The following is a 19,715-nucleotide window of genomic DNA, read 5'->3' as shown; positions in this document are numbered from 1 at the left end:
GTTGTATGAGGCAGAGTTGCCAAAATGTCTGGCTTGATCTATTTGAAAGAAGCTTGAAAAACACTTGTACAATGAAAGGCGAGTGGCCAGTTCTCCCAGCTCATCTTTGCTTTGGGTTTTAACAGTCTGGATGTTCAGAGCAAGCAGTCAGTTTTTTGAGGCTGTTGGTCAAAGAAACAGCTACATGGAAGATATGTTCAATACTGAATCTCTCTGACATTTCTCTCTCTCCTGTATGACCCTTTGTTTGATTTAACTTTTTTTTGCCAAGGGGTGTTTATTGCAGGAATTTGGAACAGCAGCATTAAATTGGGATAATCTGTTGGATTTTTAGACAGTTAAGTTATTCTATATGCTTTTCTCTTTTGTTTGTGTTTCATTTGGTAACGTTGCAAATAATTTCTATTTTGTTTACAACTAAGTGGTTTGACCAGCTGCATCACACCTAGAATATCCATTCTACATCTGCTTAAAACAACTAGAAAAGTTAGGGTCTGGGCTACTTTCTTGAAATGCTTTGAAGGGGTCTAGCCTGGGTCCACCACCAGATCCTACTGAATGGGCTGAACGGCCTGCTCCTCTTATTTCTTATGGTCTTTTTTGGGGGGTCTAAGGGCCCCAGGGATCATTGAAGGAAGAGATGAGAATAGACGAAGACCCAGTGAGAGGGATCGGTGACGTCAGAATAAGAATGGATGTCGTTATACAATAGGTGCGGATGATGTCACAAACGACCACAACGGCATCTGTTACACGTGACGTTCACCGCAGCAATATTGTGCTACGTCATATGTGGTTGGGAAGATGACGTGTCCGGGGGGGGGGACGGTAGGTGACGTCATAAAGCGCAGCGACGTGTAACCTGCGCGAGAGGCGGAAAGACCAAGATGGCGCCGATGGGGCTGAAGGCGGTCGTCGGGGAAAGTGAGTTCGTTTTCCCCGGTGTTGTTTCCTCGTTTCTTTCATTCTTGTTTCTCTTTTCCCTTCCACTCCCAGCGTTCGAATGTTTTCCTTCCAGTTCCGTCGAGGATGCGAACGGTTCGAAGCGAAATAAACTGACACCGGTCCCTGAGGCCACCGCCTCCTCCAACCTTCTACCCCTCCCCCCACCCCGGGTCACCGCCCTCTCGTCGTCGATTGGGTAACTGGTCTTCGTTCCCTTGCTTGATTGGTTTCCGGTGCTGTCCATCACGACCTGCCTGGACTTCCGGTTCCCATGAGCTGCAGCCCAGGGCTGGGACTGACAGCAGGCAATGAGCTGATGGCTTTAAAATATCAGTTGCGGGGTGTGGTGCAATATTCTTTTCTTGTCGATTTATTTAGCTAATACGCAATGTATAAATAAGTCCGCAAAGAGATTTCAGCTTTAATGCATTTCTTTTAATTTTAGAGAAAGTGTTGGTATTGGAGAAGAATATTTTCTGATAGGCTGTTTATTTACTGATCCGTCCAAAGCTGTTGGGTTAATGTACCTCGAGAAATTTCCTGTTTGACAGAACTTGTGAAATGTGGCTTTAAATGTTAGGTTTTAGTAGTTCAGTTTTGATCCACAAGAGGGTTTTATCTTTTGAGGGAGGCCAGTTCCAAAGAGTAAAATGTCCTTCTGCAAGTCCAGTAAATGCTGCAGGGTATGTGTGCACCTGTTTTTTTCCTCCGAGCTATTACTCAGCCAGTGATCCAATGGTTTATTACTTGTTTCGCAGCTGTTGAAACAAGTTTTGATGAAAACAAATCTTTATGCATTGCTAATAAAGCGTAGCTGTAAAATAAATAGGTTTGAAAGTACAAAATGTGTTTTCTGTGAGAGCAAAACTAAGTATGTCAGGAAAGACCAAACAGGTTGGGGCTAATTTTACTGTGAAGGTGCTAAAGGATGACCAGATAGTCTTTAACAATAAGGAAAGGTTTCATAAGGTAAATATAGAGATTGAACAGGATGTCATAGAACCCCTACAGTGTCGAAACAGGCTCTTTGGCCCAGCAAGTCCACACTGACACTCCAAAGAGTATCTCAGCCAAACCTATTTCCCTACCCTGTTACTCTACATTTACCCCTGACTAATGCATCTAACCTATGCATCCCTGAAAACTATGGGACAATTTAACATGGCCAATTCAGCTGACCTGTCCATCTTTTGGTTTTTGGGTGGAAACCGGAGAACCCGATGGAAACCCACACAGACACTGAGAGATTGCGCAAACTCCACACGGACAGTTGCCTGAGGCTGGAATGAAACCTTGGTCCCTGGTGCTGTGAGGCAGCAGTGATAACCACTGTGCCACCATATTGAGATGTTTCATCCTATGGCAAAAAACTGAAGCTAATGGCAATGGAAATAAGATAGTTGCCAATAAATCCAGTATTAAATTGAGGGTTTACTTTACCCAGATTGTGGCTTTTTTTTTAAAAGTTGAAACGTGTGGTGCTGGAAAAGCGCAGCAGGCCAGGCCGCATCCGAGGAGTAGGAGAATCTCTTGCTCCTTGGATGCTGCCTGGGGCCTGCTGCGCTTTTCCAGCACCACACTTTTCAACTCTGGTCTCCAGCATTTGCAGTCCTCACTTTCTCTGCATTTTTTTAAAACCCAGGGAGTCAAGGCTCAGTCAGATTTTTGATCTGTAAGAGAGTAAAGGGTGATGTAGAAAAAGCAGGAAAATGGAATTATGGATTCAGATCCGTCATGATTTCATTGAATGGGAGACCAGCTAATCCTCTAATACAGCTAATGCTCTTACAAGAAAGAAGGTGCGTTAAAAGGAAAACTGGAGTAAGGATTGGAAAGAGATTTGGTGAATTTTGAACAGTTAGTCAAGAAACATGTAGAGCATAAACATTGGTATGAGTGCATGGATCTAAATGGGCTGTAAATATTTTTCCTTTAAATTTATTGCCATTGTTCTTCTTTTGAGAAGAGGATATGTAATAGGAAAGCTGAAAATCAATAGGAGTCAAGGCAGTAGATGAAAAAAATGCATTGCGAAGATGAAAAGGTAGTGAAATGGGAATTGCTACATTCCTATTGCATGGACACAGTGGGCCAAATGGTGATTTCCTGTGTTGTATTCATTCTCCAATTCCTGATTTTTAAATAATCATTCCACTCATTATTCATATTTCATATACTGAAGATGTATTGTAAGTTTTCCTCCATCTGACTTTGATGTTTAATCAATTAAATGAATATGCATCTACAAGTACAATGTGCATACTTGCAACCTAGGTTGGTTTCAAACAGAATAGATATCTGCATGAAATAACACTTTTCTTTTAAGGAGCTGTCTGGAGACTGAACAATCCAGCTTCATCCAGCTGAAGCAACCAAGTCTATGTATGTTGTAAAAATGAAGTCTGTGTCAGTAATCTCAAAGCATTAAAGTGTTAAGCATCAATCAGCTCAACAAAACAGCTATAGTATCTTTACAAATATCTGTAAGATGTTTGATAGTACAGCACTGTTTCAAACACATTGGAAGTTTTGTAAGAATATTCATGCGTGAAATTTGTAATGCTTTCACATGAAATCTTTTGCAATAGTTTCCGGTATTCGTTGTTGGTGAAACTTTTCTGCTGTGAAGGTTAAAATTGGCAGCACTTTTATCCCAGACTTTAATGATCATTAAGACTCCTTTTTGCTTTAAAGACTGTTTGTTCATTCCCGTGTCATTTTGACTTCAACCTCGTGGCATGTCAAAGACCTATTTTATATAGAGGAACTTGATTTTTCAACTGATATTTATAAATTGACTTTCCTTCAATTTTTCTTAGAATTGGTTCAACTCCACAAACTAACAAGATGATTTCAGTTAGGTTTATTGGATAGTGATTGTTGTCTTTCCTCATGGTATAGCTGCTGTGGTTCATTGAAAATGAACCCCAAATCATTTGGTGTTGCTGGTTCAGTTGGATTTTGTGATCCAGTATTAGAACTTGTTTCCCCACATGTGACTTGAACCACCAATATTTTGCATGATCAGTTTATGATGTTAAAAACGTTGCCACATACCAGGAAATGTTAATATCCTCAATGTTCACATTGAGTTTGGAACATCACAAACCTCTGGTAAACACGCCAATTCCAAAAAGGAGCTGATGCCTTTCAGATGTAGTAGTGAACATTGTTTCAAATGCAATATTTAGCTGGGCAACCCAATGGTTCTTAAAGGGTACGAATGTAAGAAACTGATGCATTACTTAGGTACATGAAGGGTTTGGAGGGATATGGGCCAGGACGAGAAGGTGCAACTAGTTTAGTTTAGGATTACTTTTGGCATGGACTGGTTGAACTAAAGGGCCTGTTTCCATGCTGTATGACTCTCTTCGTAAACTACCCTGATATCCCAAAGCATTTTACAGTTCATTTATTTTCATTGTCACTTATGTTTTGAAAGCAATTATTTTTAGAAGTGCAATGCACATAAATGAGTTAAGAACTAAATTGTATTCTTGAAATAGACATTTTAACACAAGAAAATGTATTGTAACTTCCACAGTGGTGGACAGTATTTAGCCATTATCCTCTGCAGCCTGGATCTCCATTTCTGAACATATTTCTTTTCATCAGGCTCCTTTTCTTGTATCCTTAAGATCTGCTCTTTGTTCATATTACTTCCTCTTATTTTCTTCCCTCTTCGTTATTTGCATTTCTGCTTCATTTGTATTCTTTAGCCACCAGCTTGTCATTCTCTGAAATGTATTTCTGCAAATGAATTTAATACAGGAGTCACTGCACAAGTGCGATCTTTGTGCCATCAGATGTGACGTTCTGGCATGGAGGGAAATGCTTTTAAGCAACCAACCTGTGGTTAACGAGTGTCACCCAGTGAACTGTAACTTGCTTCTCTTTCCTCAAGTGTTGTGAATAATTAATAAGTGCATTCAGCAGTTCAAACAAAATAGGGTGGCTTATACTTCAATTATTCTTGGAGTGAAAGTGACAGTAGACCTCATCTTACAAAAATGCAGCAGTATACAGTCTGTGGGAAGTCATTTTACATTACTTGGTTTTGTATAGAGCATGTTCAACAAATGCTCAGTTGAAGACCACTCGAAGTTTTATATATTCCATGCTTCACTTTTAAATTTGAAGGAATTGGACAGTCCATTTAGCAATCCCAAATGATCCAAAAGTTTGCAGATCAAATAGCGGAGCTTGTTTTCCTAGACCTGAACACAACCTGTAGAGTTATGTGGCAGTTACAGCATGCCATTCACAACTATAAGTAGCCCACAGTCAAATAGATTATTGTCGTGTGAGCATGTACATTGCCATTGCTGGCCTTGGATAGATAATGCAGTATAACTGCAGCCTCATACACTCTGTGGGTTCAGTGAAACTGATTTGGGTCGATTTATTTGTTTCATTTTGACATTGCATGCAGTCAGGAGAAGGTGAGGACTGCAGATGCTTGGAGATCAGAGCTGAAAAATGTGTTGCTGGAAAAGCGCAGCAGGTCAGGCAGCATCTAAGGAGCAGGAGAATCGACGTTTCGGGCATAAGCCCTTCTGCATGCAGTCAGACTAATTTCAGTAATAAAATCTATAAAGTTTTAGTATTAATATACCAAATCAAAACACTGTCATTGTTTTGGTAAGCTTTAAATATTTACTTACTCACAACCTTCTGGTTTCCCAATTTTCTCTTTCTAATTCATTTGAGTATTTTTAAGTGATGCTTCAAGCCTTTGTTCTGCTTTTAAGATCAGCTAAGTGCAGCGATTCAGAGTAATATATTGCTCTTTTTTTTAAGGTTTGGAGTCTTGAATCATTCAGACTTGCACATAAATTAGATAGCCAATCCATTCTGGCGTTGCAGCCTACTGAAGGTCAGGCAGAAAAAGACTAAGAAAAGTTTGGTTCATACTGGTCTCTATCCTTTTGAGTTTTCTTGATCTAGCTTGACCAATACACTCAAGCTCCTAAGTTGCTTTGGTAGTTGTTGCAGAGATCGTGCTTGTTAATGGCAGTTTAAGATATATGAAGCTTTGAAAAAATTACTACCTGAGTTACTCCTGATAATTTCTGATACCGTGCAGTCCTTCTGTAATGTGGTAACTAGATTTCCCCCAATGATGGAGAGACAATGACCTATATAGGCTCAGTGTCATGTACTAAGTGATTTGTGTGTGTTACCACTTGTCTGAACAGAACTTCTGCTTTATTTATAGATGACAAGCATTATACAGGCAGATGATTTTGCGTGCTAGCCAAGACTCTGAAATGCTATTTTTCTCTGTGCTTTTATCCTTTTAATTGAACAGCTATTGTTTATTTAGTGTTATAATTTTGTACTTGGCAACACTGAATTTTATTTGTCGTTTTTCAGCCCAATTTTCCACTGTATTTAGATATCCCTGCACCCTTTTCAGTTTGCTCCTAATGGGTGGAACCTTTTTATTCCTGTTTTTCATGGACAAGTGGTAAATGTTTTGTTTCTACCACTTTAAAAGTCATTAGTTAATATCCTGAGCAACAAGTGTCTCAGCATTAATACTTCAGTCACCTTGATAAACATTTCCCACCAAGTCAGTGCATTTGAACGAACATCTCTTATGCCCATTTATCCTGTGTGGGCGATTTTGTAATAACATAAAAATTATAATTTTGTGTGCAGTGTGAAGAAATGGAGAAACAGGAAATGAATTTTCATAAGATTTTTAAGTCAAGTAAGGTGTGCAAACCATGTTTGGTAGCTTGTGACTTGGACAGTAGAGAATAGGAATAAAATTACCATAGTGCCAGTAGACCAAAAGGTTGCTGTCTCATTAGAGAGAGATGACTGATGGTGAGTTTAACCCTATGGGTCACCACATCTCAGATGAAGAGTAAGGTTGAGAAGATAGGCCTTCATGAGGAACTCAGCCACCATAGCAATTGAATCCATGCTGTTGGCATTACTTCATCACAAACCAGCTGTCCAGCTAACTGACCCCCTCAGGCCTGTGGTCTGCTTGGACAATGGCAACTTTACCTTAAAACGAGAATAGGTTTATCCTGGTCAGAGGGAAAGATACAACCGGATCCTGCAAAAGCAGTCTCAAACAAGACAGCTGGAACTCCTAATAGGTGGTATTATAGTCATACAATAATTAACAACATAACAATTGGTGATCTTTAAGTGACCAAAGCTGGCACTTGTTGTTTCTTCATCAAAGTTGTATTGTGATGTATTATAGGAAAAATCCCACTTAAATTGATAAATTTAAATGTATAATTTATCTTGTTCTGCCAGGTTTTAGTCTGCAGATTACTCCCATTGTCGCTATCAATATCAGTGATCCACATAACATCACTCTAATATTCCAGATACAGTTTTATTAATGTTCAAGTAAATATTTAATGAAAATATCACCATTGTTTAATTCTTAATGGTAGAATTGATGTAAACTGTAGGGGAATTTTAACAAGTTATTTTCAGGAAGTTGAAGAAATGTTCAAATGTTAAAACCTTGTGTCACAAATCTGTTTCCTGTTTCTTCATTTTTGAGCATTGCAAGTAACAAGCTAGTAAATAGAGTTCCTGAAGCACATTTTTGAGATGCTTATGATTCTGTAAATACTTCAGTGTCATTCATCCGTATAAGATTAAACAGTTGAACCCTTTCGGTCCAACTGTGCTTTCTACATAACTTGTCGATTCTCTAATGGGTTGATCAATTGGATAACATTGCACATTTCACATCTTTTTCCTTATTACTTTGTAATGAATGAGCTAGCAGAGAAGAAACATGATTCTGCCTTTTGAGTCATTAACTTTCTTTTAAAGGTTTATTCTATCCCATTAGCAATATTTAATATCCCTTTTACTTTTAATGTCACAAACTTCATTGAAGCATGATACTCTAGTAGCTTTTGAAATTCACTGCTATGTGCACTTAATCTCATAAATGCCATCAATGTTGTTATAGCTCTAGTCCTTTCCTATTTGAGTTTTTCAGGAAGAGCATTTGGAGCTTTTAAGTGAATTTAGATTGGGTGCGTGCAAAAATATCTGTAGCTGATAATGACGCTGATCTTGCAACACTTTTTATTTGAAGTGATGAATTAAATGAACAATGCAATATTGGCTTTTTTGTGCTGTCTGAACTTGATTTGGCATTTTTTATGAATATTTTATTTTGACTGCAAGTTGAGGGGAGTACAGTATCTTTGTATCTCAGGTCAAGCCAGCCCACATTCCATCAGAATTAAAGTCTCCTGGTCAAAGCAGGCAATGGTTGTTACTTAGAAGTTCTGAGCGGCCTCATAGTGTATGTAAGCAGATTGCTCCAATTTAGTGAACAGTGAGAAAGAATACTTTCATGCCATTCATCTCCTGGCTAAACCTTCTCATCCAAACTCATTGAAAGGAATTGTGATGGCCTTGACAGTTGTATTGTTTTTGCAAATTGCCTAAAATGAAGTGTTATAGTCTAATCAAACGTAATGGTTTGCTCTTGGTGACTGAATAGTATATGAATTGGTAATTTCTACCTGAAAATGTGGCTTTATCCAAGTCAAAATTAGTTGCTTTTCTACACAATTTCCACTTCAAATTAGTAGTAAAAAGGATTTACGACTACTCAGCTTGTTCTGTACACAAAGTTTTTGTGATAACACCCCTCCTACCCATAGCATAGTCAGTTTATTTGGTCTTTCTTTTTTAAAAGAAATATTCCTCGCCTGGGCTGGCCTGGCTTTATGTTGCAAAAGGACTGTCATATAAATGGAGACAAAGGGAAATCATAGACAAATGGAGGGCTGTAATGCTGATTAGTAGCAACAATGCAAATCTGAAAATACTTAACTGATATTCCTCTCTTTACTTTAACTGTTAGCTCAGTTTTATTCATAAGGCCAGCACACAACATCAAGGGCCAATGTGTTGTGCTGTACTGTTCTATGTTCTATATTATACAAAGTATTTGCACTGAGCACAAGTGAGAGAATTCAAATCATAAATTGATTCTGCAGTTGGGACGAACCGAGCAAGTTCTACTTTTCTGTGCAGCATTTCACATGAAATATTTCACTGCTTCATCTGAAGGATACAGTTTAAAATGGCTTGAACTCTTGTCTGATGGATTGAATGGCTGCAGTGATTTTAAGGTTTGGCACCCCATTCATTACCTTCAGCATTCACTACTTTTGCCACCTATGCACAGTGATTGCAATGTGTCATCTGCATTTTCACCAATGCTCTTTCCATGGTAACTTTCAAACCCATGATCTGCCCCACATAGAAGTTCTGGGGAAATTAATACCACCACCATCAATTTCTGTTCAAGCCACAACATTGTGATTTGCTGTTATATTGATGTTCCTTAACTCATTGGCTCGATATCCTGGAACTTTCTCTTGAACAGCGCTAATGGGGATTCCATCCACTTCAAGGGCTTCAAGAAGGCAGCTCACTACTGTCACCCTCCAGGACATTAAGGAAGAGTATTAAATACTGGCCTGGCCAACAATCACATGAACAAGTTTTTAAAAAAAGCAGTAATCATCAGTTTTTCTAAGTGGCAGCAAGGAAATCCATTTTTTATTATTGAGACTAAACAATTTTTGGTGGGGAATTTTAATGCTGTTTCCTTTAACCTAAGGTGTGTGCGCATACTTGGAGTACGCCAGTATAAGCTTAAAGCACTCTGCTATCACTAGTTGTTGAGCTCAAAGTACGTTTGAAGTTTACTGTGATTTGAGACTTTTTTGCCTGTTGACTACATTTATTTTTAGAAAGAAATGCAATCTTACATTACTAAGACCTGCATTCTTGAATGTGGATGTACTGCATTTTGTGCATTCCTGTCACCCATCTACCCCTCCCTACATCCCCTGGAGCACAGACATGACAGTTATGAGGTTTAATATTGTGCTGGGGAGCTTTAGAGTTGGGTTACATGTGAGCTAAATGAATACCTTTCATATTAATTGTTGGGGTGGAATGAAAATGAATCACTCGACACCTGGAGTCCTCTTCCAGCATCAAAGTTTATTGAAATTACCAGTGGGAAGAAGCCTTTGGAAATCCAGACATTGCTGCAGTGGACAAAGAAAAGACAGACATTTTTATACATTTTTGTTTTCAGTTTGTCTTTAGCAATTACAGACTAATTATTTTATAAATTAATTACATAAACTTCCAATTAAGCCAATCATGTAACTGCATGGCTAGATATGGGTAGGCATGATGTTTCCCAGACACACTGATCTCCCTTCCTAGTGGCTTTTGACAATGGATACTGTATACAATCGCATTCAAATGTGTTGATAACTGCACTCCTTCTCACAGTTGCCAACTGCATCGCATTAACTAGCTTATCACTAAGTACCTTTTGAATTCTGTTATGCAATTTATTTTACATACCATTCTCATTGGAGTTACAAAAGGATGCTAATTTTGTCCAGTTGTTATAAAATTTGTGACATAAATTCTGATATGAAGTTAGTTATACAGTTATAGCTAAGAACAGCTTCTTTCTCGTGATCTTGGAAGGTTACACAAACATTATCTTGCAGTTGCAATTATAAATCTTTCTATTTACATTTTGTAAATGGGTTTCCATCTTTATAGGATTTTTCAAAATGGAGTCTCTTGCATGCTTATTGTGCAATTTTTGTGTGTATATGTTTGAAATCTATAACTATGGTTATCGGTAAATCTTAACAAAAACGAATAGATCTTTCCTACCTCTTGTGATATATCTGTGTCAAATTTTATACTTAATCAGTTTAGACCATCTGCATGCAGGGAGCTCTTATCTAATTATTTCTACATAAGCAACCACAGCTGCATATATAAGCTGTTACCTTGGATAGATCTACCTATAGAGCCATTAATCCAACTTGATGATTTGCTCCAAAACAAACTACGCCGAGCAAGCTCTTCTAAGTTGAGTAAAACTTTTAACCACGTGCAGCCATTTTATGGTGCTATCCACCATAGGCAGCCCAACATTTTTATAAAAACAAAGGAATATTAGTTTGAGTTTGGGAGGTTGAGAAGAATTTTCTTATACAGCACAGAAAATGTTAAAGAGCTTGAGCACACTGCCTACAAGAATGGTGGAGCAGAGAAGATTATTATTTCAAACTAGCCAGGCACTTGGGGGCTGTAACTTTCAGGGCGGGGTGCAGGGTAGAAGGAGGAAGTAGTGCCAACTGGATTGCTGTACAGAATGCTGGCATGGATACCATTAAGCTCATTGAGTCCTACTGTGCTGTAATTCCAGCGACTTAGACCATAAAATGTAGGAGCTAAACTAGGTTGTTTAGTCTGTGAAGTGCTCTGCCATTCAATGACATGGGTAATCTGTTAATCCTCAATGCCACTTAGCTGCCTTTCTCCTTAACTCTTGATTCCCTTACTGATTTGAAAAAAAATCTAACTTCAACCTTGAATCTACTTAATGATCTAGTCTCCATAGATTTGCTACCTTCCTAGTTTAAAATAATTCCTCCAAATCTTAAAAGCTTTGTACTTCCCCTTTACTACTACTACTTGTGTAGTCCTTTTGAGAAGTATTGTAGCATCTCAAAACGGTGCAAATTCTTTAAATCACAAAAATGCTTGTATTCTGTGACTTTTTTCCCCCAAGAACCAGAATAACCTTGCTTCTGTGTGGTAGCATTAATGATACTTGCAATAATATATAATATGCTGTGTGTGTGTGTGACTGCATTTGATCTAAAGGTCCCAGGTTTGGTTCCTCATCTGACTTGAGTTAACTGGTCTCATTGTGGTTATGGTTAAAACCATACATCTTACTCATGGCACCCTTGGAAGGAAGCAGCAGGAAGAGGGCCCCAATGTGTGAAGATGTGCTTGGTAATAGATTAAAACTGTTGAATTAACTTTTGGACTGCTCTTCATATTCTGTGGTATAGCTTCTCCATAAACAATGGTTGCCTGGACGGTTGCTGCTTATGTTATTTTCCATGCCCATGCAAGCCTTAGCATCCTTTTTTTTTTCTGCGAAATTCAGACATGAGCGATATGCAGTTTTACAGTTTCTGCAATACAGGGGCATCGCGTGCACACACACTGGCAGATGTGCATGCACGCTCAGACTGCATGCAAACACACAAGAAAAACAGGCTCCCCCCCCCCCCCCAAATAACTGAGTGTGAGGATTGTCAGGAGATGAGCAGTTGAAGACAGGGTTGTGCTTTGCTGTGGTAATTCATGACTGACTTACTAATGCATTTTTTTTTCTGAGCATGCTAATGAATACTGTTATTTTTGCCTAATTACTCCTTATTTGCTCCAGCTTGTTGATTTTCAAAGTGTTGGATTCTCTGATCAGGGTTACAGGTGTCTGCAATTTAGTCATTTTATTTTCCTGATACACAGCAGTTATTGAAGACAGGAAGTTTGAACTGGCCTTGTGTAATTTCCTGGACTGTAATAAACTTGAGTATTGTCTTATTGTCAAATTTCTTCAGACCTTGACAGAAGTTCACAATGTAATCTCTTAAATATGACAAAAAAAAGTCTACACAGGGTGTGGGTTAAATTATAGTGCAGCCTTTTCAATAAATGGGTTGACCAGCTTGTTGCAAGCTGACTGTTAAACTGTGTTCAACCTGCTCTCATTTGAGGACTTGCTGTTTAAGTGCAGCTAGAAACAAGTGGAGTTACCATCAAAACTGCCCATTCAAAATGGCCAACTTCAAAAATCCGTTCTCCAAGAAGTGTTTGTTTTAATCAGTCAGTTGCCAACGTTATCAGTTAAAATTTCAATAAATCTAATTTGGTTCAGAGCTAAGTTTCCGTTTTATTGGTTTTGATTTTATTAAGGCTTAGGGATATTGTGAAACCCAATAATGATTTCATGTTGCAAGTAAGTTAAACATCTTAATGATGTCTGCACTGATAATTAACTGTTTCTCTCACACTGCAGAGTTTAGCTAAACTATATTACCAGTTCTTCCTCCAGCCTCTAATTTTGTAATGTGCAAAATGAGACTTTACTCTGTTATATTTAATTAGATATTTAATTTCCCTAATGTTAGACTACATTCATTTTCAATTAACACTGCAAATTTGATATTATATGGTTGCACTTTCTCACTTGTGTTAAATTGAATTTTGGCCAATTTTGATTTTTTTTCCTAATCCCTTGGAAAAAGTAGACTCTTACTATTTGTTGGGTACTGGCTGGTTAGCCATCCTTCAGTGTCCAATCAATCCTCATAATCCCAAGTAGTGGTTGTCAGTATGTTACTTAACCATAGAGAACATTCTAACCAAAACTGAAAAACCGATCCATCTCTCGTATGATGACTACAGTGATCATTTAACAGCAGCCAAGCAACAGGGCGGCACGGTGGCACAGTGGTTAGCACTGCTGCCTCACAGCGCCAGAGACCTGGGTTCAATTCCCGCCTCAGGCGACTGACTGTGTGGAGTTTGCACGTTCTCCCCGTGTCTGCGTGGGTTTTCTCCGGGTGCTCCGGTTTCCTCCCACAGTCCAAAGATGTGCAGGTCAGGTGAATTGGCCATGCTAAATTGCCCGTAGTGTTAGGTATAGAGGTAAATGTAGGGGTATGGGTGGGTTGCGCTTCGGCGGGGCGGTGTGGACTTGTTGGGCCGAAGGGCCTGTTTCTACACTGTAATGTAATCTAATGTAATCTAATCTAATCAATGATGGTGGTGGTAGTAGTAATAGTATGATCTATAACCTTAGAGCTACTTGGATCATTAATTAGTAAAAGCTTTAGAATAAATAAGTTCACAACGTTTGATGCAAAGGAAGCATGCCAGTAGTCCATATGTGTAAGATTAATTTGGGGTAATTGCAGTAGCCGATGTGTGAGAAACCATGGGTCAGTCTGATTTGTTGGGAAACTGCTGCTGAAAAGCAGTTTAGCTTAAATGAAAGGAATTAAGTATGGCAAGTTTGGGTTTTGTAGCCTCTTGGACTTTGTCGGCATGAATAAAATTGCCTGGTTTTAGCAGGTCGAAGTCATCCGGTTCCAAAATGGCTATGTGCACGTAGCTGGATCTGTGCTGCTAAAGCTTTTTTTCTGTAGGACTACTGCTTTGTATCACTGATACTGGAAAGGAGAGCAAAAATCCCAACAGAGAATTTTTGAGCTGGAGACTTGGGATTAGAGGTGGTTGCAAAGGTAAGGAGGAACAAATACTGTGGAAATAAAAAGGGGCAGGTGGAGGGCGTAGAACTTTTGCCTGCACAGGACAGAAGGCCATTGGAGGTTTACAAGGATCAGAGTGATAGACAGGTATTTTACACAGAATTATGTTAGAGGTGACAGGGTTTTGAATATTTGATTTGATTTAGGCTGCAGATTGGGAAGCAATTGAGAATGAATTTCAGTCCCTTATAAAAACAGTGTGATAGTTGCTGGGATTCCAAAGTAGTTTTTCTCTGTTTTAGTAAGGTTTTTGTTTACATGTTAGAAATAAAAAATGGCGTGTCATAAAATAAGCAGCATTTGTCCTGACAAAAACTAGGATCCAAACCTGTATTAGAGTGAACTGCTCTGTTTTTCTTATTCCCTTTGCCTGAATATGTTGATTCCTGTTGGGAATCCTCCATCTGAGACATAGACAACACAGACAAATGTCATTTATCATACTTAATTCATCATATGGGGGCTGAGGTGATGAGATTCAGTAGGCCTGGACTGTCTAACCCATGAACTGAAGGTGTTCTGGTCATGTTTTAAAATTTTTCCAACTGGTTTGCCCTGTTTTGAATTTTGTGGTGAAAAATGTGTTGCTGGAAAAGCGCAGCAGGTCAGGCAGCATCCAAGGAGCAGGAGAATTGATGTTTCAGGCATAAGCCCTTATTCAGGCCTGGATGTCTGAAAAAGTTAATTTTAGAACTATTGTTTCATTTGTAGGCTATTGCTATGTCATAATTCTTTGATTTGTATTATAGTTAATGTGCAAACTAACAGGCATATTGATCTGCCATTAGTAGGCTATTTGGAAAGTATTGCAACTAAACTACTTCATATCCTTGTGAACTATTTACATTTGCTTGTGTTTCAGCCAGGAACATTGGTTAAATGTTGGCTACGGGAGCGTGATTTCCCATCCAGGTGTTGAGCCCAGTAATAGAACATTGAACATTACAGTGCAGTACAGGCCCTTCAGCCCTTGGTATTGTGCTGTGGAACCAATGTGAAACCCATCTATCCTACACTATTCCATTTTCATCCATATGTTTATCCAATGACCATTTAAATGCCCTTAAAGTTGACGAGTCTACTACTGTTGCAGGCAGTGCATTCCAAGCCCCTACTACTCTGAGTAAAGAAACTAGCTCTGACATTTGTCCTATATCTATCAACCCTTCATTTTAAAGCTGTGTCCCCTTGTGTAAGCCATCACCATCCATATATTGCCCAAAGCATGCTCCCACCTAAAGTCAACTAGCTCAATACTTCTTTTCCTCACCAGCTTTTGTCTGCTCTGGGGACTCCACCCTTTGTGATCTGAGAAACATCCCAATCACTGATCTGACTGAATATGGGCAAGATCTGAATGTTGGAATTTGGCTAGGAGAATTGATGTTTCGGACAAAAGCCTTTCATCAGGACTGAAGGGCTTTTGTTGGAAGCGTCCATTTTTCTGCTCCTCAGATGCTGCCTGTCCTGCTTCCTTTTCCAGCACCACGCTTTTTCAACTCTAACCTCCAGCATCTGCAGTCCTCACCTTTGCCTATAAAAATATGGCTCCTAATCTAAGCTTAGCTAAGTAATTGTCTGCTCTTATTCTACACTTTGGTTAAGTTCCCAATGTGCGATTATAAGTCAAAATAATTGGTTGTATGAGAGCTCCACTTTTTAATCTTTGAGTTGCACTTCTCGCACCGTCAGTAGAGAACTACCTCCAGTTTGTTGTTACCACTGCATTGCAATGACTGTATTTGCAACAACATTCAGAAGTGATTAAGATGTACCAGTTTTGCTTTTTGCTGATCAGCCTTTAAAATGTCGACATTTTCAGAGCACTTCTGGATAATTGCATCTTAATGCTTATAATCTGACTGTCTTTAATATTATGTCACACCATAATCTTTCAAGGGAATTGTTCAAATATTGAGCTTCTCCAAGAGGAGACAAGTTGTTGGTATTAAAACAAATTTCCCATTACAGGTAGGGTAGCAAATCCTTGGAAAGGATATTTCAATAACCTTTAGAATTGCAAGACCTGTTTTCTTTGCTTTTGTCATATTTGTTCATGGATAAGTGTGAGCCAACATTTATTGCCCATCCATAACTGCCTGAAACTGAGTGGCTTGTTAGAGCAATTTAAGAGTAGTTCAGAATCAGCTGTGCCGTGATTGTAAATTTCTACTTGGTCCAATTGGTCTCCACGGATTTGTATTTCATGCCATCATTCCTTACTTACTGTAGTTAAACCCCCCCCCCCGCATTTTTTTCAATTCCTCTATCACTCATCCGGCTTCCCCCTTATTACTAAAATAAAATCAGGATTGACAATTTGAGTATTTGTGCTTTTTCTAAAAGGTGGTTAAAGGAGGGTCCAAGAAATTTTAAAATCATGAATGAATTGTAGATGGTTAGTAAGTCTCTCAATAGTGTTTGGTAGTGAGGGAATTAACTATGGATTCTTGTAGAAGAATGAAGGAATTATTATTTTGTGACACAGAATACACTTAATGGTAAGGTCCTGGGCAGTGTTGCTGAGCAAAGAAAGCTTGGAATGCAGGTTCATTATTCCTTCAAAGTGGAGTCGCAGGTAAACGGTGATGAAGACAACATTTGGTATACTTGCCTTATTGGTCAGTGCATTGATTACTGTACTGCGCTCAATTCTGGTCTCCTTATTTTGGAAAGATGTTAACCTTGAGAGGATGTAGGAAAGATTTTATAAGGATGTTGCTGGGGTTGGACGGTTTAAGTTACAGGGAGAGGCTGAATAGTCTGGGGCTATTTCCTCCGGAGCATCGGAGGCTGAAGGGTGACTTTGGAGGTCTGTAAGATCACGAGGGGCATAGATAGGGTGAATAGTCAAGGTCTATTTCCCAGAGTAGGGGAGTCCAAACCTTGAGACCATAGGTTTAAAGTAAGGGGGAAAAGACTTAAAAAGGATCTGAGGGCCAACTTTTTCAGAGGGTGGTGCGTGTATTGAATGAGCTGCCACAAAGTAGAGGAGGCTAGTACATTTACAACATTTTAAAGGCATCTGATGGGTATATGAATAGGAAGGGTTTAGAGGGATATAGGTTGGCAAAATGGGGTTAGATCAATTTTGGATATCTGGTTGGCATGGATGAGTTGGACCGAAGGGTCTGTTTCCATGCTGTACAACTCTGACTCTAAGTGGCTTCTTCTCCATTACTGTTTGATTAAAATGAGGAATGAATTTAACCTTTTACATAATACACTTACAAGTGTGAATAAAACACTTTCTATGATTTATGTATTATTAATTATAAATGACAGCTCAACAAGTTGAACTAGCAGCAATCCTCTGAGATTTCACAATCTGTGCAATACATGTAATAATGCAAATTCTCCATAAATGTAGCAATATGCTCTAACTAGTTGTTGAATTTTAAATGATGACTATTGGTAAAACATTTTACTACTTGAACTGTAGAGCGCCATGTTTACACTTTATTTCTTCTTGTCCATTAGGTTTTGTGAAGTCAGTGATTCTAATCTGGTCCCCTCATTCTATCTAGAACATAAAACATTGCAGCACAGTACAGGCCCTCCGGCCCTCGATATAGTGCTGACCTGTGAAACTGTTCTGAAGCCCATCTAACCTACACTATTCCATTCTCATCCATATGCCTATCCATTGACCATTTAGATGCCCTTAAAGTTGGCGAGTCTGCTACTATTGCAGTCAGGGCATTCCACGCCTCTACTACTCTTGAGTAAGGAAACTATCTTTGACATCTGTCCTATATCTATCACCCCTCAATTTAAAGCTGTGTCCCCTCATGCTCGCCATCGCCACGTGAGGAAAAAGTCTGTGTCCATTCTATCTAACCCTCTGATCTTTTATGTCTCAATTAAGTCACCTCTCGACCTTCTCTCTAATGAAAATAGCCTCCTGTTTCTCAGCCTTTCCTCGTAAGACCTCCCCTCCATACCAGGCAACATTCTGGTAAATCTCATCTGAACCCTTTCCAAAGTTTCCACATCCTTCCTACAGTGTGGTGTCTAGAGCTGTACGCAGTACTCCCAAGTGCGGCTACACCAGTGTTTTGTACAGTGCAGCATGACCTCCTGGTTCTGAAACTCAATTCTCCTAGTAATAAAAGCTAGCGTACTGTATGCCTCCTTAACAATCCTATCAACCTGGGTGACAACTTTCAAGGATCTATGTACCTGGACACCGTGATCTCTCTGCTCATCTACACTACTAAGAATCTTGTCATTAGCCCAATACTCTGCATTCCTGTTACTCCTTCCAAAGTGAATGACCTCACTTTACCGCATTAAACTCCATTTGCCATCCCTCAGCCCAGCCCTGCAATTTATCTATGTCCCTCTGTAACCTACAACATCCTTTGGCACTATCCACAACTCTGCCGACCTTAGTGTCATTCGCAAATTTACTAACCCATCCTTCAATGCCCTCATCCAAGTCCGTTATAAAAATGACACAGCAGTGGACCCAAAACACATCCTTGTGGTAAACCACTAGTAACTGAACTCCAGGCTGAACGTTTCCCATCAACAGCCACAAGCTGTCGTCTTACAGCTAGCCAATTTCTCATCCAAACCGCCAAATCACCCTCAATCCAATGCCTCTATTTTGTGCATTAGCCTACTGTGGGGACCTTTTATCAAATGCCTTACTGAAATCCATATACACCAAATCAACCGCTTTACCCTCAGCCACCTGTTTAGTCATCTTCTCAAAGAATTCTAAGGTTTGTGAGGCACAACTTAACCTTCACAAAACCATGTTGACTATCCCTAATCAAATTATTCTTTTCCAGATGATTATAAGTCCTACCTCTTATAACCCTTTCCAACACTTTGCTATATCTTTTGGGGTAGAAGTGACCTGTACAATTAGGACGGATTGCACCTAAATTGGAAGGGTACTAATATATTGGCAGGGAAATTTGCTAGAATTGCTTGGGATGATTTAAACTAGTAAGGTTGGGGGTTGGGACCCAGGGAGATAGTGAGGAAAGAGATCGATCTGAGACTGGTACAGCTGAGAACACAAGTGAGTCAAGTAGTCAGGGCAGGCAGGGACAAGGTAGGACTAATAAATTAAACTGCATTTATTTCAATGCAAGGGGCCTAACCGGGAAGGCAGATGAACTCAGGGCATGGTTAGGAACATGGGACTGGGATATCATAGCAATTATGGAAACATGGCTCAGGCATGGGCAGGACTGGCAGCTTTATGTTCCAGGATACAAATGCTACAGGAAGGATAGAAAGGGAGGCAAGAGAGGTGGGGGAGTGGCATTTTTGATAAGGACTAGCATTACAGGTGTACTAAGGGAGGATATTCCCAGAAATACATCCAGGGAAGTTATTTGGGTGGAACTGAGAAATAAGAAAGGGATGATTACCTTATTGGGATTGTATTATAGACCCTCCAATAGTCAGAGGGAAATTGAGAAACAAACTTGTAAGGAGATCTCAGCTACGTAAGAATAATAGGGTCGTTATGGTAGGGGATTTTAACTTTCCGAACGTCGACTGGGACTGCCATAGTGTTAAAGGTTTAGATGGAGAGGAATTTGTTAAGTGTGTAAAAGACAA

At 39.3% G+C, this 19,715-nt stretch overlaps 1 protein-coding gene across 5 annotated transcripts in view; it reads left to right on the top strand.

Annotated features, from left to right (window-relative positions):
- The first annotated feature begins 844 nt into the window (after positions 1–844).
- stxbp2 (syntaxin binding protein 2) overlaps positions 845–19,715 on the top strand; it is a 69,596-nt gene continuing 50,725 nt past the window's right edge. Inside the window, exon 1 of one of the 5 annotated variants that reach the window (XM_043694850.1) lies at positions 845–924. In XM_043694850.1, the coding sequence (XP_043550785.1) occupies positions 888–924 (37 nt within the window). In that variant the 5' untranslated portion in view covers positions 845–887. Of the gene's footprint in view, positions 925–1,201; positions 1,287–1,503; positions 1,629–19,715 lie in introns of those variants that run through there. The other 4 variants (XM_043694853.1, XM_043694848.1, XM_043694851.1 and 1 more) reach the window with 4 other exon arrangements.

This window comes from Chiloscyllium plagiosum, chromosome 8 (genome assembly GCF_004010195.1).
Source record: "Chiloscyllium plagiosum isolate BGI_BamShark_2017 chromosome 8, ASM401019v2, whole genome shotgun sequence".
In the NCBI taxonomy this organism is placed as follows: Eukaryota; Metazoa; Chordata; class Chondrichthyes; order Orectolobiformes; family Hemiscylliidae; genus Chiloscyllium; species Chiloscyllium plagiosum.
The sequence above is the reverse complement of the archived record's forward strand: the minus strand, read 5'-3'. Positions and strand labels throughout refer to the sequence as shown.